This window comes from Sorex fumeus, unplaced genomic scaffold (assembly GCF_029834395.1).
Source record: "Sorex fumeus unplaced genomic scaffold, SorFum_2.1 ptg000024l, whole genome shotgun sequence".
NCBI classification, from domain to species: Eukaryota; Metazoa; Chordata; class Mammalia; order Eulipotyphla; family Soricidae; genus Sorex; species Sorex fumeus.
Window position 1 is genome coordinate 17,980,035 of NW_026606081.1, and position 23,286 is coordinate 18,003,320.

The 23,286-nt window shown below is 50.5% G+C and overlaps 1 protein-coding gene and 1 long non-coding RNA gene across 2 annotated transcripts; both read left to right on the forward strand.

The window, feature by feature from the left end:
* Positions 1-269: 269 nt before the first annotated feature.
* Positions 270-3,504, forward strand: LOC130023662 (uncharacterized). The gene is made up of 3 exons (XR_008792485.1): positions 270-736; positions 856-930; positions 3,355-3,504. It is a non-coding gene; the product is annotated as an uncharacterized LOC130023662 (long non-coding RNA).
* CXXC4 (CXXC finger protein 4) lies at positions 3,505-21,928 on the forward strand. The gene is made up of 2 exons (XM_056114247.1): positions 3,505-4,687; positions 21,731-21,928. The coding sequence occupies exons 1-2, from the start codon at positions 3,581-3,583 to the stop codon at positions 21,773-21,775; spliced, it is 1,152 nt and encodes a 383-aa protein (XP_055970222.1). The 5' UTR covers positions 3,505-3,580; the 3' UTR covers positions 21,776-21,928.
* Positions 21,929-23,286: the final 1,358 nt, after the last annotated feature.

Below are 23,286 nucleotides of genomic sequence, written 5' to 3' on the forward strand. Positions count from 1 at the left end.
AGGGCTGAGCGTCCTGGGCGGCGCGGGAGGCGCGGGGAGCCGCTACCCGGCGTCTGGGGCCGCCACCGGGCGCCCGGGGAGGCGCGGGGAGCCGGGGCCGAGCGTCCGGGGCGGCGCGGGAGGCGCGTGGAGCCGCGGCCGGGCGCCCGGGGAGGCGCGGGAGGCGCGGGGAGCCGCTACCGGGCGTCTGGGGAGGCGCGGGGAGCCGGGGCCGGGCGCCCGGGGAGGCGCGGGCAGGCGCGGGCAGGCGCGGGAGGCGCGGCCGGGCGTCCGGGGCGGCGCGGGAGGCGCGGGGCGGCGCGGGGAGCCGGGCCGGGCTCGGGGCGCGCAGCGTTGGCCGCGTGCGCCCCCGGCTCCCCCGCGCGCCGCAGCCAATCGTCGGAGGGTGCCCGCGCCCCGCGTCCTGCTCACCTCGCGCCAATCACCCCGCCCCGCCCCCGCCCCCCCGCCCCTCGCGCCCCTCCCCCGCCGCACACCCGCACACACACAAACAGCGCGGGGGAGGGGGCGGCCGCGCACACGGGCTCCCGGCTCCCTCCCTCCGCCCTCGCACACGGCGACGGGAGACGGACCGAGAGCACCGCGCCGGGAGAGACCGCCGAGAGCCGCCCCGGCTCCCACACACACACTCGCCCCGGCGCCGCGCCCCCCCCACCTCCTCCTCTCCGCCCCCACCACTAACACCATCTTCTCCTCCTCCTCCTCTCTGCAACAAGAAAAAAAAAGCCATTTACAGGTATTTTTTTTTGATCCGCATATTTATTTCCCCCCCCTTCCCAACAGTTTGTTTACAAGTATTAAAGTTGTAATTGGGAGCTGCCAAGACACATCTGGATTTGTGTTTCTTTGTGTTAGGGGTGATGTGCAACTAATTAAAGGCAGACTGGCAGCGTCTGCAAATTCTAAGGCTCCCCAAATAAAAAGAGACTGGTAAGTGATTGTTCTTTCTCTTTCTCTGGCTTTTTGCTCTTAAAATGTTTGCTGTCCGTGGGGATTGTCAAAGTAGATTATTAATGCCGGACTCCAGCACCCAAAGACGTGCTGTATTAATTTATTAATTAATCCGCACCGCCCCTCCTCCTGAATGTTAAATATGACCTTTGATCTCTCTGTCTCTGGCAGACCAGGCGTACAATATCAGCCTGTCCAGCCGCACTGTGTGGAGGCAGGGCAGAATGAAGTCTGGAGGGCTCATTTAGCTCCGGAATAGAACTGTAGTTATTTGTGTCTGTGTGTGTGTGGATGTGATTTTTGTGTTTTAAAGGCAACCCAAACAATAGCTGTGGCTTAGGTACCTTTTTCATGCTCCAGAGATGCATTGATTAAACAATAATGACCTGGATACTAGGCACAATCGGTTCCTCCAGTTCCTGGTGGCATAAAACCTTGAGGGAGGAAGGGGAGTGGGGGGAGGCCGTGGTGATAAGCGGGGAAGCTGGTGTTTGGAAACACCACTGGAATACTCTGGAAGGAGGACCTGAAATTATTTCTTTATTTGGAACGAGGTCAGGAGACTAAAATGTCGAGAAAATTCCTCCAGCACTCAGTGTGGTGCTGTCTAATGCGTGGTTGGCAGAACTAGTCTCGACTGAGGAGCAGTTATTATGGTCTTGCAGTTCGAATGTGATTTGCAGAAACTGAAGCTATCTGCATATTCTTGCGGTGTCTTCCCCCACCCCCTCCCGAGCATCAAGACTATTTAGCCAGGAGCGTTTTGGGGGCACCCTTTGTATTGCCAGCCGACCTCAGAAGGGAGCAGTTCCCCCTAATGGAAACCACAGAGGTGGTTCCCGAGTGGCTGAGGCGGCGTGATTGAAGGCTGCCTGCCAGCTCCTAATCCGGCGGGGGTGAGGTGCCTTATCTTGATTTACTTTGCCTAATAGGGATTTGTTTACATAAACCCCTCTTTTTAGGGCACCTCATCAGTAGGTCTTGAAGTTTTTGCACTTGGAGTTTGGGCATAAATGGTTCATTAATCTAATTATAAGCATAATTACTATAATTGATATCCGTTTGAACTGAGCAGTTGAGACTACTGGGTCCCCATTTAGAATCCCCTCAACGCCACATTCTAGACCAGGATGTGGGCTTCAAAAGATGTCATAGAAAGATATTCTGGGGGAAAAAACCTGGGAACAAAGAAACTGGTTTTATATGTTAATATATACTTTCTGTCTTTGCTTTACTTTTTAAAAGGCTATGGTGTACCTCTCCCTCTGTAATAAACAACTAAAATACCTCTTCCTAAAGCATAATAATGGCCTGTAAGCAAAGAGATGAATGCAAATACCTAGTTAACACCAAACTTTCCTCTTATAAAGATCTAAAAAAAAAAAATCATTGTAATGGTGGTTATTTCTTCAGGTGAACAGTACCTTAAGGGGACAACCCCCTCCCCACACCCCCGTTTTTTGAATCTAATGAAAAAGCAAACCCAGTGACTATTTAGAGACCGTTTAAAGAAAAAAAAATCCCATGCTTCCCTCTTGTCTTGTGTTGGGAAGAGACAGGATTCTCCATTAGGGATGGCTGGGAATATTCTTCCAGAGGCTGCAGGCGCTGGCTTGAAACCCTGTGCCATTGCCTGCATGCTTATTTTTAAAACGATTCTAGTCCATCTCTCTTTTCTTTCTTTCAAGCCAGTAGAACGCCACCCGGTCCTCCCCCCCCCCCCCCCCATCCAGACCCACCGCCAAATGGCTTGTACAATCGCGACCTGTCCTTGGTCCATTGAATTAAGACCCTAACAGAGCCAGCTGTGCAGGGATTCAAACTAATGACGGCAGACAGCGGCGGCCGCGGCAGCTGGCCGCCCCTTCCCGGCCCCGAGCGGCTGCGCGCGGGCCCGGCCGCTCCCGGCCGCATTGTGCTCGCGGGCAGTCGCGGCCGGGCGCATTGTGGACTTTCCCGGGACTCCGGCGGCTAATTTCCTGCGCCTCGTCCCTCGCGGACCCTGGGCCGCCGGGTCCCCGGGCGCATCTGCCAGGCCGCGCCGCCCGCGCCCGAAGCTGTGGCCCCGGCCCGCGCCCGGCCCGGGTGTCTGGTCGGGGGCGCTCCCCTCGCCCTTCCCCTCGGCATTTGTCACCCCGTCCCGCCTCCTGTCCCGGGTCCCCGGGCCGTGAAAGCGTTTTCTCCCCAGGGCGACGGGAGCGGGGGGAGGAGCCGCGGCGCGCGGGCGGGGGGCGCGGGGGGATGGGCCGGCCGGGGGTCACGTCCTGCCGATTGTTATGGAAACGGCCTGCCGGCGCGCGGGGGCCGCGCGGGGGGCGGCGGCGGGCGGGGGGCGCGCGGGGCGCCGCGTCTCTGCCCCGCGGGCCCTGGCGCAGCCCGCTGGAATGACTCTCTCTATTTTAGTGGTGCCGGCCGGAGGATCATGCCCGGGACGACGCAGCCGGGGACGTCGCCGTCGGTGGACAGGCGCCCCCGGGAGGAATAAAGCGGCCTCACCTGGCGGCGCCGGCCCGCGGCCCGCCGCTCCAGCGCCCCCGCGCGCGGCCCCCGCCCGCCCCCCGCTCGCGCGCCGGGGCCGGGCCCGGCGGCCCCCGCCTCCACGCTGCACCCCTTCTTCCCGCCCTGCACCATGAACACCAACGTCTGCGTGGAGCCGGGGCCGGGCCCCGAGGCGCCGGGGCTGCCCAAGGAGAGCCACCTGCCCGAGGGCGCGCTGGGCAGCCTGGTGGATTACAACTCGGAGATGGAGCGCTACCGCTCCTTCGCCACGTCCTTCTACAAGAGCAACGGCGGCGCCTTCCCGCAGGCGGCCAAGATCGCGCGCATCACCACCCCCATCTTCCCCAGCAGCGCCGCGGCCGCCGCGGCCGCCGCGCGCATCGGCATGGCCCCCTGGAACTGCGACAACGCGGCCACTGCGGCCGCCACGGCCATGCTCTGGGGCAGCGGCGGCGCGGCCGGGGGCGCGGCGGGCGCGGCGGGCGCGGCGGGCGGCGGCCGGAAACCCGCGGCGGCCGCCGGCTCCGCGTCCGCGTCCGCGGCGGCCGCGCTGCTGCCCGCGGGGGGCGCCGGGGGCGGCGCCGGCGGCGGCGGCGGCGGCGCGGGGGGCGGTGGCGGCGGCGGCGGCGGCGGCGGCGGTGGCGGCGGCGGCGGCGGCGCGGGGGGCGGCGGCCGGGCCGGCCTGCACCACCGCAGCGACGCGCCGCGCCTGGCCAAGGCGGGCTGCGCGCCCGAGCCCGCGCTGCAGATGGCCAACACCAACTTCCTGTCCACGCTGGCGCCCGAGCACTGCCGGCCGCTGGCCGGCGAGTGCATGAACAAGCTCAAGTGCGGCGCGGCCGAGGCGGAGCTCATGAACCTGCCCGAGCGCGTGGGCACCTTCTCGGCCCTCCCCGCGCTCGGCGGCCTCTCGCTGCCGCCCGGCGTCATCGTCATGACGGCGCTGCACTCGCCCGCCGCCGCCTCGGCCGCCGTCACCGACAGCGCCTTCCAGATCGCCAACCTGGCGGACTGCCCGCAGGGCCACGCGGCGTCCTCGTCGTCCGCCTCGTCGGGGGGCGCGGGCGGCGCCAACCCCGCCAAGAAGAAGCGGAAACGCTGCGGGGTCTGCGTGCCCTGCAAGAGGCTCATCAACTGCGGCGTCTGCAGCAGTTGCAGGAACCGCAAGACCGGACACCAGATCTGCAAGTTTAGGAAATGCGAGGAGCTCAAGAAAAAACCGGGCACTTCGCTAGAGGTCAGAGGAGACGATTTCTTGTTTCCCGGGCTGCCCCCCTCCCTCCTCAACCCCCTGTCCACCCCGCTGCAGGGCTTCTTGTCGGGCTTCAAGATGCAGTCCCCCTTCCCGGAGGCCGCCTTCGGGCTGTGAGCCGCCGGGGCGCGCGCCCGTGCCACTGGTCTGAAAAATCAGAGTTCCAAGTCCAGTCCCCCCCCCCCGCCCCCCGCGGAGAGCCCCGCCCCCTCCTGGTGCTGGTCCAAAGTCTGTGTCCGAAGGATGGGCAGGGCGCGTTCCAGGTGCCCAGCTGTACCGTTCCCCAGGCAGAGAACCCACCAGGAGCTCTGTGCCCATGTGCCCATTCAGTCTCTCTCTCTCTCTCTCTCTCTCTCTCTCTCTCTCTCTCATACACACACGCTCACCACTGAAGCGAGCCTGGATTCAAAGGGGGATCTTTCTGCCTCCCAGCGCGGTTTTCTGTGGTTGTTTTTCTCCTCCTCATGAGAGAATGTTTCTTCCCCCTTTTTTTTATGCTCTCCATATCCTTTTTTTTTTTTTCCTGGGTTCTTTTCCTTTCCTGAGAAAGCAGTGAGAAAGCTGAACACTCCCAGCAACCTGAAAGGGAATGTGCCCAGAATAAAGGGCTGCGAACTCAAGTCCCTTCCAGAGTGACAAGGCGGTTCCATCTCATACTTGTCCCTCCCAGTCCCCCAAGGGCCGAGTTCCCACAGTGGCCCATGGACCGTCAGGCTTTGTGCTTGACAGTTGTGACCATTTTGTGCTTACAAAGTTGTTCTAGACACCAAGCAGGACCGGGTAGGTACCCCACCAAGAGGGTCACAGACTGACTGAGGTTCCCCCCTTCCTTCTGCCCTTAAAAACAGCGTACAAATTAGCACTGGAGTAATTGTCAATTAGGCTGTTCATTATGTTAAACACGAAGACAGGTGTCTGGCGGAAGTCTTGAGTTAGCCTGCTGAGGAAGGCCGGATGGAAAGGCCCAGGCCAGGCTGGGGGTGTGTCTGGGAGTGCCAGGGGGAGGTCAGACCGCTGATGCACAGACACTGGACCGGGCACGTGCAGTGGGCAGGCTGTAGGATGAGTGTGGCTTTCTTAGTGCATTGAGGCACCTGCACTCCTGCCCAGAGGGAGTGGGCACTGCCTGAGGTGTCTCCTCGAGCAGACGGGCACTGAGCTCTCTAGGGCCGATTCCAGCGCCAATGAGATCAGGGTTGTGTGGGGGTTGTCTGGTTGTTGAATCATCAGTGGAAGTCAAGGCAGCAACATGTTGGGATTCCCGAAGTCAGTCCCGGCTCTCAGAGGCGGCTCTCCCCACCCCAGGTCGCCCAGACCCCAGGGAGCCGAGCCCTGTTCTCTTGGGCAGCTTCCTTTGAGGCAAGATAACAACAGTTACAAAGATGTTCTCACTGCCGGCCCATGGCTTTTCTTAGGTGGCAAAACATTCGTTCTCAGTTTTTGAATTCTCTTCTCGGGTGGATTTATTGTAGAGTCTGTAGGTCTGTAAAGCCCCTGGGAAGTCCGGGTTCACCCGGCCTGGGTTCTGGGGTCCTGCTCAGCGGGAAGATGCAGCTTCCGTTCTCTGCCTTCGTGGCCTGTGCTGTGTGGGCTGTACCTCAGGGCCCGCAGGCCTTGTCTCTCGCTTGTCCTTGTCTGTGGTGGAGGGTGGCAGTGCACCATGCCAGGGTCAGTGGCTTTCTCCAGGGCACAGGCGCCCAAGGAGCTGGGACTGGGCCCGGCTGCCCATCGTCTGTGCCAACAGCGAGTCCCTGCAGACTTCACGTGTTTCCTTTTTTCTTCTTTTCCATAGTTTCCCACCAAGCTCGGGCGTGGCGATCATAGGACCCTGTGGTCTTCTGGTTGGTGGGCCTTAAAGACCCCGCACACACGTTCTGTAGACTGGGAGAAGCGGGCTCTGCCGTCAGGGTGCCTGTCTCTCTGGGGTGCTGAGTGGGTCCTCTCCACAAACCCCTGTGAGCTGAGCACCGGCCTGCCTCAGAAGGAGGCCCCTGGGGGACTGTGGTTTAGTAGGAAGAAAGAAAAGGCGGCATCCCCCAGGCCTACACCCAGCCCACGGGGTGGCTTGCTGAGGGGTGTGGGCAGAGGGTGGCCCCCTGCAAGTGCAGGCGGGTGTGATGGAAGCAGTCTGGTGGGCGGGACGGGGTCTTGGGGCCTCGTGGCCTTGAGGGATCTGGGCCACGTCACCACGCGTCGTGAGCTAGCCGTGGGCTGGTTGTCAGTGGTGCGCCATTCACATCACTGCTCTGCTCCTCCTGTCGGGGCCCAGCAGGACTTGTCCTGGCTCTGTCCATGTGGCGGAGGTCTTCCACTACCGCAGACCATGGTCGTCGCTCCCCTCTTCCCCACACCCAGAGGCCTAGTCACATGTTCGGCGTGAGAGAACAGAAGTCAAGGCAGAGTCCCACGGCATGTCGCGGTTCCTGGGCACACTTAGACACTCCCTCTTACCTTCCTTTCAAAACAGGTTCACTTATTTTCATGGTTTCCAGCGTAGTCGGGTGTCTTAAACATTTGATGCCTTAGAAATGTTTCTAAAACCACCTCTTGATGATATATTCTGTAGAACTCTGTTCGTAAAACATCTCGTTTTCCTGTGGGCTCTGCTCTGTAGGTTTGCGGGACCAAAGTGTGTTGGTATAAAAGGGCATCACAAAAAGCTCAAAGCAATTACTGTAGAAGCGGTAGACCCCTTGTTTGACAAAACCCACCTAGAAGACACACGTCCAAAATGATGACTGTCCTGGTCCTAGAATTCTCAAGAAGTTTGTGAACAGACCAAAGGGGCAGCTTTGCAGTGGCCCTGGTCTTGCACACAGTGACCCTCCCCCGCCCCCACCCCCAGCTTTTATGTGTGGAGCAGAGACATTTCTCACTCTGAAATCGAACGATTTAACGCTTCCAGCCTGGAACGGCTCAAGGGATCCCCATGTCCCTTGGGCAGCCCTGGCCTCTAGTCCCTGGACATGGCTCAGGTGACATGATTGATCACTGGGGGACAGCATTAGAGGCCACACAGTTCTGCCTCCCCCCATTAGCTGATGGATGCAATTACACACACCACCCCCAGGCCTGCTGCTGCTCTAGCCTTCTGGCCAGCACCCAGGCACCCGGGGCCAGCTGGGCAGTGGCATACACGCTGCCAGGTGCTCAGAGAAGTATTTGGAGCTTCCAAGTGAAGCTGGTTGTGGTGCAGGAGAACATCTCGGGACTGGAGACGCGTGTCCTGTATGTCTCGCCACTGAGCCTGGGCACCCTGTTCGTGCCCACAGCCCTTGTCGGTTCTAGGCAGTTACCTGCAAGGTGGTGCCACCCGCACCCCAGAGAAACGTCTGCGAGAGGCGTGCCACTAAACTCTGAAAGCAGAAACTAACAAGTAAGTTTGGTCAAAAGTTTAATTTCATCATCGATTCGTTTGTCATTTATAGAAATAAGTTTGTTTGTTTTTTTAAAGTTAGGTTCAATCAGAAATGTCAATAGAACTGCTTAAATCTAAAAATGCAAATATTGAGCTACCCACAGAAAAGAAGTTTTTCTTTTCAATAAAATTTGAACAAGATCATAGATAGGTTAACACTAGGGTATAGTATGGAAAAGACCCTGAATTTCATAAGGGAAGGGCAAATCAAAAAGTTCAGCTTTGGTTATCACAAAGAAGAATTATAGCCAAGGTGTGAGACTTCTGGCTAGCCCAAGGACTTACTCAACTTAGCACAAGGGTCAGGCTGACTTAGTCTCTCTAAAGGAATATCCCACCTACCAAACAAGGTGAATCCAAGCAGTCTTTTGGATGGCAACTTGGAATAGTAGAATGGAAGTAATTAATAATCACTGGCACATGATCCTCTAGGACATTTGTTTGCAATTCAGCCATCACCCAAATGCAATCTGGATTAAACAAATTAAACAAATTTCCAGCAACCAAGTAAATTGGACCAAAAATAGTCAGCTATTTGAAATTAGGGTGACGGCATATGTGAGGGGAGGGAGCGATTAAGGTGACTTATTTCCCACCTTTTGAACGACTTGATTCCGCCAGCATTCAGTGTTTGGGTGCTGATCAAGGTCTTACCCTGGGCATCGTGAAGCACTTAGCTGTCTGCAGGTCGTGAAGACGGAAAAACTCAGCAGCCCGCCTAAGATGGAAATGAGAGGGCGAAGGAGGTTGGCAAGGGGCTTATGTTAGGTGAAAATTCCCCAGGAATAAACTGGTTTGACTTGAAAGCTCCTCTTTCTAGTATGCATTGACTTTTGCGTTCAACCTCGGGTACCAGAAAATTATTGGGATTTGAGTATTTCTTCTGGAAAAGCTTAAAATTCTCTTGTGTTCAGTCAGCTGCAAAGGACTGGATAGGACTCAGTTTCTTACTGATTTTTAACATGCAAAAATTTTAAAATAATGTATATATTTATCCTATAAAATACCTAGTTAATTAGTAGGTTAAATTCAATATTTATTGGAAAACCCATAATTCTACAAAGTGGAGAAAAGAATTTTCTTTGAATTTTTCTTGTTAGATCAGTTTCTTTAAAAAGAAAGAAAGAGAAAGAAAGAAAGAAAGAAAGAAAGCAGAAGTAATCCAGAATACTGGTAAGAGCTACCAAAATTTCTGTATGTGGCTTCCAATCCCTGGTTAGCATGTCAGATGACTTGGCTATGGCAATAGATAGTTCCAGAAAAAAAAATGCTGTCTGCACACTGCCCTTGAAGGCTGTTTCCGAGGCTCTGGGTGTCTGCTTGGCTCCTTGCCCTAACAGCTTACACCTCTGCACACGGAGAAACCGTTTTCATGTGGAAGGAGGCGCTTGGAGAGGGGTTTGTTTTTACTGTTTTAGTTTTCTTTTTTGGTTTTTGGGCCGTACCCGGTGATGTTCTGTGGTTCGTCCAGGCTCTGCACTCAGGAGTTACTCCTGGCGGTGCTTGGAGGACCATGTGGGATGCTGGGGATCGAACTCTGGTGGCCACATGCAAGGCAAATGCCCTTCCGGTTGTTCTGGGGCTCCAGCCCTCCTCGAGGGGGTTTCTGCAGACTGCAGACGGAGAGGGCTTTGGTATGAGCCTCAGCCCCACCCCGTTCTGAAACGGGACAGTCTTGCGGCCAGGGGTGGCTGCTCTCTGTCAACACCTTCACTTTCTCTTGTTTATTGAGTTACCTCACATGGCTCTTCACATGCGACAGCCATTTAATAATGTTGAAGACTTAGCTCTGCAGGGGCTAACAGGATCCCAGCAGGCTCGTTAACTTCCACGCTCAAACATTCTGAGAAATGTTTCTTTCTTTGTGAAACTTCAGGGCTTTCTCTTAATTTGTTTTAAGAGCATAAGGATCTTTAGCCAGGTAGGAGAGAGAGCCTGTAGCATTTCCCCCCAATTGTTCTTTTTTCCCCCTAGTATTTAACCCCTCTATTTCATGTGACATTCCTTACCCAAAAGAAGATGAAGCATCCAATTACTTTTTCCAAGAATTCATATGAAAGATGTATTTCCTTGATACAAAACTAGTATAGAATATCTGCAGATGATAGGATATTAATTACATGACTTTCTTTTGCAATTGACCTTGTGTTGGGGCCGGTGTAGGGGGCAGAGCGGGGGGAGGGGAGGAGGGGGAGAGCCGCAAGTTGCTGCTTGGTCATTGCGAACGCTCAGCGGAACTCCTCTGCATGTCACACTTTCAGAGACCCCAGAACACAGGGACTTGATCCTGTCAGCCTGTCCAGGGGCCAGCTCCCTGGGCATATGCCCCATTCTGCACCCCCAAATCCAAAGTCCCCTATATACATGACACCCAGCTGTCCGACGGCCAGGTGTGCTTGCGGGCTGGTGAGTGCGGGATTCTCCTTCCTGTGCTGAAGGCCTCAGGACAAAGGAGAGGAGAGGATTGTGTTTTCCAGACAATTCATTGCGCAGCTAGGCCCTCAGAGTTTCTAGAAAGGAAAGTCCAGGTGGGCTGTTTGGGTGACTGGGTGTTTCCTGGCTATTTGTTTGAATTATCCAGTTCACCAGCAATCAGGCTTAATTTCACTGGCAACAAGCTGGGTGCTGCTGTTTGATTTGCTTTTTGATGTAGCAACACTGTTAACTGTGGGGGGGGGGCCCTGAATAGGTGATCAGGGAGACCACCTGAGTGAGGCCAGCTCCCTTCCCCCCCCCACGCCCTCCCAACTTACAGCCCTTCTAACACGGGGAGTGTGGGTGTCTCTATACTCAGTGGTACCTACACTTGTTCACTGTTGTCTTCGTAGGGAAACTGGGGGCTGTTTCGAATGTGAATTAGTTGAAGAAAATCATGTAAGAGGAATGGCAAAGTGCCTAGCAAGAATTCTGGTGGGAGAACATATTTTAACAGCTGTTGAAAAATGGTAGGCATGTGTCTATAGGGTCTATAGGGCATGTGTGTGTAGGAAATTAAAGAACAAATAGATATTTTGAGTGCAAAAGAGAAATGATTCTGTGGCACATAAGCATTTTTTTTTAGGAAAGATACTTTTTGTTTTTCAGTAGGGATGTTGATGAAATTAAGGTTAGTACATGCACACTTTTTATTCTAGAAACAATTTCTAGACTGGGGTTTTTCTGGGAAATCCTAGTGAGAAGGCTTCCCAGATGTCGGTGCTCATGAGGAAAGGCCTGAGAGCATGGTAGACCTCCCAGCCCCAAGGAGAGCATCTGGTGGGCTGCGATGGAGGTGAATCTCCAAAGAGAGGCAGACATTCGTGGCTTGACTCTGCACTTTGTTGGGGAATCGGAGCAGAGACACAGTTCAGTGGAGCTTCGGCTGAAGTCAAAGGGAAAACAGATGGTGTCTTAGCTGATACTATTCTTTCATCTATCTGGGAACTTAGTAGCATAATTCCAAAGTGTAACTGCATCCGGACTGGGTAGGAGGTGGCATCCCAGCTGAGCCTCCTCTGCGTCTAAGTCCATGCTTCAGAGAACATTCTTGAGAAAGTGTCAAATTGGCGTTGGGGGGGGGGGGGGGGTGGAGAACTGCTGAATAGGCAGTTTCTTGCCCAAGGACTTGAGGAAAGTTCCTGTGTGATTGATCGTGCCAAACGGACAGAGCTCACGTTGGTCGGTGAAGGAGGAGGCGTGTGTTTATAGATCAGCAAGAGTCATGGGCATGTCTGTGTATTTCCGCAAACCTGGCAAATTTCGGAGATCTATTTCCTCAGACTTTTAGAGTGGAAAGAGGTGAGGTGGAGCAGGAAAAGAGTCTGTCTGCACCCCCACCCCTCCCCCCCGCAGTGCTCATGGAAGGTGAAGCATGGTGGAGAAGTGACCCCAGGGAAGGACTTCCTGGGAGCCAAGCTCCGTGTTGGTTCCAGAAGACCGGGGGTGCTCCAGGCAGTGATAAAGGACACAGGGTCTCTCAGCGAGAGGGACTTGAATGCTGTCTCCCATTCAGTGTTGAGGTGCTTCGAGGCTGTCCCTTCCACCCATGGAAAACAAACGGGTGCGTGGTCCTTGCCTGTTCCAGAGATCAGTCCTCCATGTGGGCTTCTCTCTCCAGTCAGCTCTGCTCCACACTACAGCGGTGTGGGGGTCCCCTCGTGGACACCCTGCAGGAGAGAGAAAGAGAGAGAGAGAGAGAGAGAGAGAGAGAGAGAGAGAGAGTGCTTGGGTCAGTCTGTCCTAGAGCTATGCATTTGCACTGAGGGTACGGCACATGTATGATCCATGAAGACAACATGTAATCCATGAAGCCATTGTGTGCCCCATGAAACCAGAGTGTGGCTCACGAAGCCAGCCTGTGCTCCATGAAGCCAACACATGAGTCCATCAACATGATTTTCAGAGTGTTAAAAGGAGGGGAACAGAGTATGGAAGAGAACAAGTAGCGTAATTTCGCGTGCAAGGCAAATAGGGTGAAGAGGCTCCAAGTTCTCGAGGAGACTCTGTGGGAACGGCATCAGTCAGTCAGGAGAGCTGGGAAGATGGGCGAGCACAGCAGCCCACTGGCCTGGTCTGCTCTCCAAACTAGCACAGTGCCGACAAGACCAGAGCGAAGTGTGTCTCTGTGGAGAGGGCCTTCCTTCCTACAACCAGGAGCAACGGCTGGGTTTGGTGTACACGCCAATGAGTATCCCAACCAGTGCATCCGCCAGGGTCCGTCAACCTTGCTAACCAGGCCCAAACCCTTGCTGTCCACGGCTTGTAGTGCATGCTGGGGATTCTTTTGCACACCAGGAAGCCAAGTGTGCCTCTGTTCGAGACTTCTCTCTCAAACTCCAGGACAGTCCTTGATTTTACTTCTTGGTCCTTCATCCAGACACTTTGTTTCCTACTTGATTTTTAACTCTCAGTCCAAGAAATGCACACCTTTTGAACTGTATACAGCCTGACCTTTAGAAAACTCTGGAAGCGCCTCATACCTGTGGAAAGGCCGTGTGATGCCTTCCTGCACTGCCTTCCTTTGTCCCAGCCTTAGAGAAGAAAAACTGGCCACTTGTGCTGCCCGCCTGCGTGCTTCATTCAAGGGCTCATTGGTGCAGTATTAGGTTTTCTGTCAGTGTTCCAGAATTTTCCAAGAAACAAGAAAAGACCACTGCGTTGAACATTTGAACATACTGAGACTCCACAGTATTTCAAGCCTTTATGAATAACCCAGCATTTAGCTCAGCATTTATTAAGAGCTCCAAACCCTTGGTTGATCTAAATTAGATCAAAGGGTGCTACCCCGAGGAAAAAGACGAGGAAGGGCGGTCAGCCTGTGGCGTTCCTGACCTGGAGTGCTAGCGGGGACAGCAGAGGGACTACCAGGCACACTCAGCGGCGGAGTTGCCTCCACGTGTTGGCATCTCAGGAGTTTTGGAAGGATGCTGTGAGCCTGGGCCTCGGCCCGTCAGACCCATCCGACCCGTCCAGCACTGCTGCTTTCCATTTACTACCATGGGAAATAATGTTTCAGGTAAAACAGTTGTATTTTCCTCCCCAACTGCTCTTTAATTCTCTCAAATATGCAAAACTTAGTACTCAGAATCAGTGACGTTGTTGAGGGAGCTAGAAAGCCTGCGACATCTACGAAAAAACAGACTTCCTAAGTATCAGCATAGCTGGAAGGAGTTCTCAAGAGAACTTCCCGGACAGTGAAGACATGCACAAAGAGAGTCCAGAAAAGATGGCAGGGAAGGAGGAATATGTCTTACGGATTCTGCGTCTGGTGAGAGAGTCGTCACTTTGCTAGTCAGCGGGAGCAAGGGGCCGCATGGAGCTGCACAGGGGGAGCGGGGAAGTCTAAGCAGGGCAGGTGGGCTGGTGGGACACAGCAAGGCACGGTGCTAAGTCATGTGGAGTAGCTGGTGGGACTCAGTTACATCCAGGCTTGGGTCAATGCCTTTTTTTTTCTTTTTTGGGTCACACTCAGTGATGCACAGGGGTTACTCTTGGCTGTGCACTCAGGAATCACTCCTGGCGGTGCTCGGGGGACCATATGGGATGTTGGAAATTGAACCTGGGTCGGCCGCGTGCAAGGCAAATGCCCTACCCATGGTGCTATTGCTCCAGCCCCAGTCAATACTTTTTTTTTTCTAACAAATTTTTATTTTCTCTAAGTTTTTTTTTTGTTTGTTTGTTTTTGTTTTATTAGTGAAAGACCATGAGGTACAGTTGTAGACCCACAAGTTGTTGTACTTGGGTTTCAGTTATACAATGATCGAATACCCATCCCACTACCAGTGCCCATTCTCCACCCCCACCAATCCCAGTATCCCTCCCACCCCCCATCCCCCATCCCACCCTGCCTCTGTGGCAGGGCACTCCCTTTTGTTCTATCTCTCCTTTTGGGTGCTGTGGTCTGCAGAAGAGACATTGGGTGGCAATCATGTTCGGTCCATAGACTACTTTCAGCAGGCATCTCCCATCCTGGGCAGATCTTCCCAGCACCCTTTATTTGGTGCTCCCTTCTCTATCTGAGCTGCCTTTACCCCTAGAGTGTGCGGCTGGCCTCTAAGCCGTGGAGTGAACAACCTGGTATTTATCACAGCTGTTCTCGGGTTTTAGTCTCTTATTTTGTTACTTTATGTTACCCAGATGAATGCAATCTTTCTATGTCTGTCCCTCTCTTTCTGACTCATTTCGCTTAGCATAATATTTTCCATGTAGTACCACTTGTATGTAAATTTCATGACTTCATTTTTTCTAACTGCTACATAGTACTCCATTGTGTAGATGTACCAAAGTTTCTTTAACCAGTCATCTGTTCTTGGGCACTCAGGTTTTTTCCATATTCTAGCTCAGTCAATGCTTTTTAATTGTGTTAGTTAAGAAGAAAATTAGGGGGTAGCCCAAAAAGAGTGATTATGAATTTGTACATTGAGTTTGATAGCAATTTCAGTGTTTTTTTTAACCCCAAGTTTTGGGAGAAATCTAAAAGCTACAGGTAATTCTCAGAAGTACAGTTTGAACCGCATGGAGCATTTCACTGGTAACAACTGACTGAAAGAAAGTGGAGCATTCTCCCTCAGTTCCTCTTTATGGTTTCTGGACTAAACATGCCTTGATTCCCGGGCCAGGTCTATCCAGATGCTTGGATTGTTGTCAGGAAAGATTCTCAGCCAAATAAAGTTTAGTGATGTACCCAGACCACAACAGGACCTGCCCTGAGAAAATACTTTTCTATTGAATATGACTATTTTCACTTTTTATATAAAGGAGGGAGAAAATGTCTCCTGATCTGTAATAGTTATCTGATCTGTAATAGCCAAAGAGAGGCTCCATCATTTCCAAGGTCACAGCACTCCGGTGCTTCATCTGAACATCAGCTCGGGGCTCTGCAGATCATCTTGACCAACTTATAAAGCAGCCCTTTGTAATTTTAACACACTTCCTATTTCCTCGTTTTATTTCAATGTTATTTTCGCTAAAAGGAGGAGCCACTTAGCTGGCAGGTTTAGAACTAATGGAAATTTTCAAAATTCTCCAACAACTTAGTCGCAGAAAGAATGTTGCTTGTGTTTCAGTAGCTGATTAGACTCGATCTCAGTTAAAGATCTTTTTGCATTTAACAGGCATTCAGAGTTCTTTGAGAGTTGTTTACTTTTATCTTTGTCATCGGTCAGGTTCTCCCGTTGTTCATCAATTTGCTCGAGCGGGCCAAGTCTCATCTCCATCATGAGACTTGTTACTGTGTTTGGCATATCGAAATGTCACGGGTATCTTGCCAGGCTCTGCCGTGCGAGCAAGATACTCTCGGGAGCTTGCTGGGCTCTCCGAGAGGGGCGGAGGAATCAAACTCCGGTCGGCCAAGTTGGCCGCTTGTAAGGCAAACGCCCTACTGCTGTGCTATCGCTCCAGCCCATCTTTGTCATATATACTATATATGTGTGTATGCATGTATTATTCACATTCACTTGTAGTCACACTCACGAATGATTTAGAACTAAGATAAATTGAATGAACTTGAGATTTCAATTGCTTTTGACAGTATAAGTATATCTAAATTTAGGTTATTTATCTCGATTTTATTTTTAATTTCCTTTAATGCTCCTTGTAAAAGGTTAAAACTAGTCTATAAATGTTCAGAAATACCTTTTTAATTTGTGAGTTGCCGAGAATCATTGAGCAGAACCGCTTACCCTGGTACTTAGCTATTTTTGTTTATTTGGCTATGTCCAAAGACCTCTTAATCACTCAACTGCCCAGCAGTAATACAGTGTACACACGGATTTTTTGGAATGAAATGGTTTTAAGTGGCTTTTACCAAAGTCAGCATAAAAGTAGTTCGACTTAGCATTCATCCAAAGGCTGGCCTCGGGTTTGGGCGGCGTGGGGGCTGCTTCCTCCTGGCCTTGCGGAGGGTCTTTCTGGGCCTGTGCCCACCGCCCCCACATGGTGACCACACACTGGCCCACGGGAGCCTTGCAGGGTGGAACCATGGGGTGGTGGGGAGGTGAGCAGAGTTAGTGGTATGGTGCTGAATGGGCTAACGGGGACCAGTCCCCCATGGCAGAGGTCAGGAGCAGCAACTGCAGACAGTGCCCGCACGGGGTGCCATCCTTCATGGCCATTAGCCACGTCCTGGCTGCTACCAAGGGCAGCGTGGAGACCCATGAGGTGAGACGCTCCCAGAACCTTCTCAAAGGCTCTGATGTTCCAGCCAGAGGGGGTAGTGGGCGGTGCCTAGGGACCCACTTGGGCAATGGCCCAAACAAGCAGCTAAGAAGACGTCAGTATGCCAAAGAGCTGTATAGTCATATGATGAATAAATCTGAATCATGAGAAGGAATGAATCTGCTATATATCATATGATACATATATGTTATAATGAGACAAAAAAGTAAGGTATATGTAATTTAAAAAGTAGAAACAGTATATACTTATATGAATGCATATTTTTAATTGCAGAATTAAAAGTTTTTATTATAACAGTAAACTATTAGACTTCAGATGATCATTTATAGAAGTTATTCCTCCAACGTACTGACCAGTACTATATCTGTGCTTGCTAATGATTATTTTATAGTTACTGGACTATTTTTATCATAAAATATTATTTTTAAATAGGGTATAAAATATTTCTGCTGAAAATGTTTTGGGAAGGGTCTAATGTTTGCTAGGTATCACTTTAGACCATAATATCCAAAGAATTGTATTAATTTGTAAGTGTGTACTCAAATTTAAAATATTGTAAATATCCCTTTTCATGTCTTATGTGGGTACATGACGTGGGTACAGTAGACTTTGAAATTTTGTCAGTAAAAAGTGTGCGAGCCTACATCACTTGATATTTTTGCATGCGCTGTGAATCAGATCAGGACAAAACGATAGGGTTTTCCTCACCGTCAGAACCCCTTTTCACTGTGTTCATCCAAATCATCCCACAGGGTGAAAGTTTCAGATGATGTCAAAACAAAAACGTGATCAAATATCACAGGCAAGCACTGTGGCCCTTGGTCATCTTCCAAGTACGTGCCCCCATGTGCCTACTGCAGAGCTTAGCTGTGGTGGGACAGAGCAGCTCAGGGGGAGGGGCTTACGGCTGGCTCAGGAGGCCACTTGGGGTTCAGTTGTAAGGTCCGACTCTGAGAGCAGGGGCCTGGGGCGGGGGGCAGGCTGGACTGTGCATGTGTCTCGTCTCTCTTGGCGTGAGGATGGATTCGAGTTCCTTTAGAAGATACGGGAAAACGAGAAGTTGTGTTTTGATTGGTGTAGAAAGAATGGTGGTCTCAGAGGCTCGGTCACACAGCCGGATTGCGAGGGTCCCTGTGAATCCCAGGGATCCAGGCCTCCAAAAGCATATATGAAAACTCCTTAACTTGAGGTATAGAGTTGCTAATGTCATAATCATTGTCATTATCCTAGTGTATAGTGTTGGACATTCTGAAGTTAATTTCAGTGCCAGAGCTATGTTTGCTCTTTGAGAACTCTTAGCTAGCTCTCAGAGTGATTAGTTTTGCTTAGTGATCCGCCAACCCCATCCATACTCATAGGCATAACTCTAGAACCCCATTCTCAGCTTTTGACCTTAGCCTCTCACAAATACTTTGGTGCCGATTCTCCCCAGGGTAACACCTTTAGCAGGTCCCCAAAGAAAGGAACCACGCTCCAATTCTTAGGAGGGCAGTTTTAGGGATTCTTATTTATTTTTGGTTGTTTAATTATTTTTTGTTGTTGATTTAGCAAAGATCAAGCAAATATATTTCCTCCACATAAATCATAAATTGAGATTTTTGCTTTTTTTTTTGTTCATTTAAATGCAAGATCCCTTTTGGCATGGATCATGTCGCCCTTTTAGTTAAGGCAGTAACTGCTTTTGAAGTTACCTGAGAGAGAAGTGTAGGCATCTCTCCTAGCATGAACGTGGTTTGGGATCTGGCTGGGGTCCAGAGGGCGTGTGTGTGTGTGTGGGGGGGGGGGTCTTTTGTGGCCAGGAGAGGCCCAGGCTTCCTCCTGGCCCCGGGGAGCACAGCTGACTGTGTCTGTCAGTGTGGCACCTGCAGGAGCCCTGAAACAATGCCAGCAGCATGGTCTGTGCCTCCCCGCCCCCACCCCCTGGGGATGGTGGCGGTCCTGTCACTCAGGATAACGATTTCCTGCAAGGAGCACAGAGATGCAGAAAGTCACTGCAATCTCATCAAGAGTGATTCTCCAGCTGGGATGCTGTGCCTCTCTCACCCGGAGGGAGCAGGTCGGGGTGGAATCCCCAGTGGGTGGATCCTCAGCCCTGCCCCCTCTCAATGCCACGGCCTCAGCAGTGGGCAGGTTGAGAGAAGGTCTGTCCTCAAATTAACACAGACTTCCCCAAAGCCTGAACAGGCAAGCATCTTACCTGGGACAACAGCGAAGCGTCACCCGCTTGGCTGAAGAGAATCCAGCCAGGCCTGGGGGCCGGCCTCCAGGGGGGCTTGAGGGGGCCACTACCTGTCTGCCCACACCCGCATGGCAAGTGTCATGGGGACTCCACCCCACAGAGCTCAAAGCCTGGGCCATGGCTGCCTGATCCCTAAAATCTAATCACTTTGGGCTTCACGATCTCAAATAATTGTTCAAAAGATGGTTCCCAGCCTATGGCTGGCCCTCCCGGCGCTCTTGCGTGGGCACCCACACTAGTGTCGGAGTCTGCGGACGTGGCCGAGAGCACGGGAAGCCAGCCCAGGGCCTGGCACCTGCGTCGTTGAATCAATGCTCCGAGCTTACCAGCTCCAAGAAACTTGTTTCCCAACCATGCCCTTTGGCTTCAGGCAGCAGGTCCGGAAGCTGCTGGTGTCTAACCCTCACTGGGGGAGGGCTCTGGGGATTGTAGCGTGAGGCCAAGACATAAGGAATCGTGTCATTTCAAACATGCACGCCATGGAGTGTCTGTTTATCTTCATAAACACACATGTTTATCAAGATACATGATTATATTAGGGTCTGCTTCCAGCCTTGTTCCAGTTGGCATCTACGGGTTAGTTGGCATCTTTCTGTCTCTACTATACATGGAAATGTGAGTATATGTGACGATATATGCACATGTTTATTTCTCGTATGTGAATCTGTAATTGCATGAATATACTTGGATCAAATGTATCTTGTTAAAAATGACTACATTTATATAAGTATGCACACTTATATAAAATGTACTCTCAGTTGGCATCAGACGGCGAGTTAGCAGCTGGTATAAACGTCTTAAGTTTTCATTTCCTGCATGTGTGTGTGTAAAGTATGAATATTAGAACAATCTTGTTGTGTTTCATATTAATTCATATGGTTCCTTTAGTGATTAAATAATTGGAACGAACATATATCATTGTGAGGCTTATCATTCCAAAGTTAATTTTAGAAAGTGGTGAAGGGTATTTCTCACCCCGCAGATTCAGTGCTGGGGATGTGGGCCAGTGTGGGGAGCCGGAGGGAGGCAGAGAGCCAGCCAAGGAAGGGGGTGCGGAATACTGACTCGGAATTCGGGGAATGGTGCATCTTTTGTTTGTACTTGTAGGAAATATTTCCCAAGTTAAATATTTGTGTTTATATGTATATAAATTGCAAACTTGATTAGATAAATTGTAGTAATATATTGAGTTTAACGTCTTCATTTTAGGTTTCATTGTGTTGAAGGTGAAGAAATTTTTCTAAAAATTCTTAGTGTGGATAGTGGACAAGTAGTTCGTTTTTTTTTTTCCCATTTAAATTGCAATGGATGTCTTAATTGAAGCACTTTTATTTTTACATGACATTAACCACAGTAGGACTGTGTTAACCAAATACATCATGTATGAGAAAATTAATAAAAGCTGACCGCTAAAAAGCTAATAGTGTTGATAGTAGAATTTTTCATGTGTTTTCTGAAATGTGAAATCCAAGTGCTGCTAATTGTCTTAGTTTGTTTATAATGTGTGTATATGTGTGGAGGCGTGAGGAAGTGTTCTCTGTCCTTTCTTGATAGTCTGATAACACTCAGCATACCAATATATTTACTCATTTATCCTTAGCCCCCATCTTACATTCTGCACAGGTCAGTTGGATGGATATAAAGAGCAAAATGAATGCTTTTTCATTTCCCACTACCAGAGAGTATGTCTGGTTTTTTTTTTCTTGCATTCCTTCAGCGTGTATCCCTGTGCTGCAGGCTTATAAGGGAGTGGGCATGGCGTCTTGCTAGGATGCGAAGTCACAGAAGACCCCGTACCTTACCTGTCCTGGAGCACGAGTTCAGTGGGCAGCAGAGCTCAGTGGGCAGCGTGCTTTCCGTCCTTGTTCCCTAATACCCCGTGGTCCCCCGGCTCTGCTGTTCCCGAGCATAAGTCTGGGAGTATCTCCTGAACGTTGCCAGCTGTGGTCCAAGAAACAAAACAAAAAATTATTTTTAAGGAAGAAAAAAAATAGTGTGACTCTTATCTAACAAAAAAATCTCACAGTGACCGTAAACATCTTGTTGAAAGAACCGCTTGTACACGTGGTGCTTGCTTAGTACTCCTTGGGGGCGGGGGGAGTATGTTTATGGGAGAAGGAGATTTCGATTGCACTGAGCATCAGTGGCTTCTGTCAGTTTGTCTCAGGTATGACACTAATTTGCAGGAAATGCAGACTTTAGAACAATACTCAGTTTTGTTCAGTAGTAGGATTCTCACCAGAGTGTATGTAGAATATGTGTGGCAGGCAATTGAGGATTGATAGAGGTCACATTGCTGCAGTACATTCTGTTGGCCTTCCCTAATAGGTACTTCCCAGAATGAAGGCCTCAGTCGACCTGTGCAGAGTGCATATAGACGTGTGGCGCAGAGCGTTGGAGTTGCCTGGCCCTCTTACACGGGTGTTAGGTTGAACCTTCCCTTGATTCTGATTGCTGTGTCCATTCCAGGCTGTACTTCCTGTATTTTTGTTGTTGTTCAAAGTGTTCTAATAATTATATTCCGTAAACTAGCAAGGGTTGCAATATTCTAATTTTTCTAATGTTGAAGCTTTTTTTTGATTAAATATTGAAATGTACCAGCCACTATGTTGTGGATTACTGTTAAAAATATATTGCTGACGTGTACAGGAGAGAAATCTGATTTGACCTTGGTGTGGAAAGAAAGCTTACCTTGTTTTTTGCTCTTTTTTTATAGAGAACACCTGTTCCCAGCGCCGAAGCATTCCGGTGGTTCTTTTAAAGCTAAAGCAGAGAGTAGTAGATCTTATTTGCAAGGCATTTGGAAGTGAGAGCGTACTAATGTCTTGTTTTAAGAAACTGCTTAGTCACCACTGAAGAAAATATCCAGATATTATTTTCATTTTATGTATAGGGGTTTCTTCAAAAAAATAAATAAATAAAAGGAAAGGAAAGGAAAAGAAAAGAAAAAAAAAGACATAAAATTCATCTGGGAGCTTGGGGAACCGCCCCGCTGTTTCCTTTCGATTCTCTGGTTCTTTCTTTGATGTAATTTAGCTATCCTAGTGAAGTTGTTGTCTATTTTGCAAGTGACTGTAAAAAATAAGTTTGGGTAAACCCCTGCTGTAAAATCCTGTATCTTTGCAAAGTACATATCTATACTTCATCTTCAAATATATGTGTTTCAGTACTGTAAACTGTACAGATAGCGGCTTGTATTTTCTGTGTTTAGACACAAGGAGACAATCACGTCTGAGCATCTATGGAGATTAACAGTTTGTACACAACAGTGGTTCTGCGAGTTAAACCTGGAGCAATAAATATTAGCTTTAACTCTTCTCAGCCAGCTGTTTCTGGCACGTGGGCCATGCAGCTTCCCCTGGGACTTGGTGCCAAGGAGTAGGAGACTCAGAAACGAGCGTGTGTCGAACCATACCCCTGTCATCTGGTTCCAAGAGGGACGATGCGATGAACGTTTCACTTGATCTTTTGAGCACTGTATTAGAGTAGTGGTTATGCACTTGCATTGCTTACAAATGAGCTGTACAGAGGGTGTACCTCCCGAAAACTTAGTGTAGTTGACTTGTCTTGAGTTGCACTGTCAGGCGGAGTACGCGGGGTAGTTGGAAGATGCAGAATCAGTTGTATACATTTTTTTTAAAAGTGTTTTCTAGTATACAGAATAAAGTATCCTATTTTAGCAGGAGAAAGTCATGCCTAACTTTTATCCCCCAGCCCATCATGGGCTATATGTAATTTTTTTTATGTTTTGCTTTTTTTTTTGTAGGAAAACAGCAACTTAATAAAACATTTCCAAGTGGTTTAGTTCCATGTATGATGTTAAATTGTTAAACGGGTAGTTTTGTTTCAAAGCTTGACTACATCAGAGCCTCAAGCATTGAGGTCTGGCTAGGTATCGGAAGATAATTCTCCACATTCGCGTGAGACTCATCTGCTTCTCGAAGCCTCCAGGATGGACCGTTCCATCACTCCCAGGGCCGTTGCTGTTGCCTGGATGCCTCATTCCCCAGAGCGGGGCTGCAGGCGAGTACAAAGCCCCTCTTGGGTGCTCACATTACATCAGGCCTGTACTGGCCATCACGCCGGATTTGGGATTTGGTTTGCTCAGGACAGCCTTGGCCCCTGAGGATGTCCCATTAGTACAGATATGACCTGTGATGACAAGGTACTCAAGAACATATGTTGGCCAGATTGCAAATACTGTTTCCAGCTTCAGGAGTAAAACAGAATTTAGCAGAAAAACCTAGAGTATCAGTCGCCACAGGACACAGC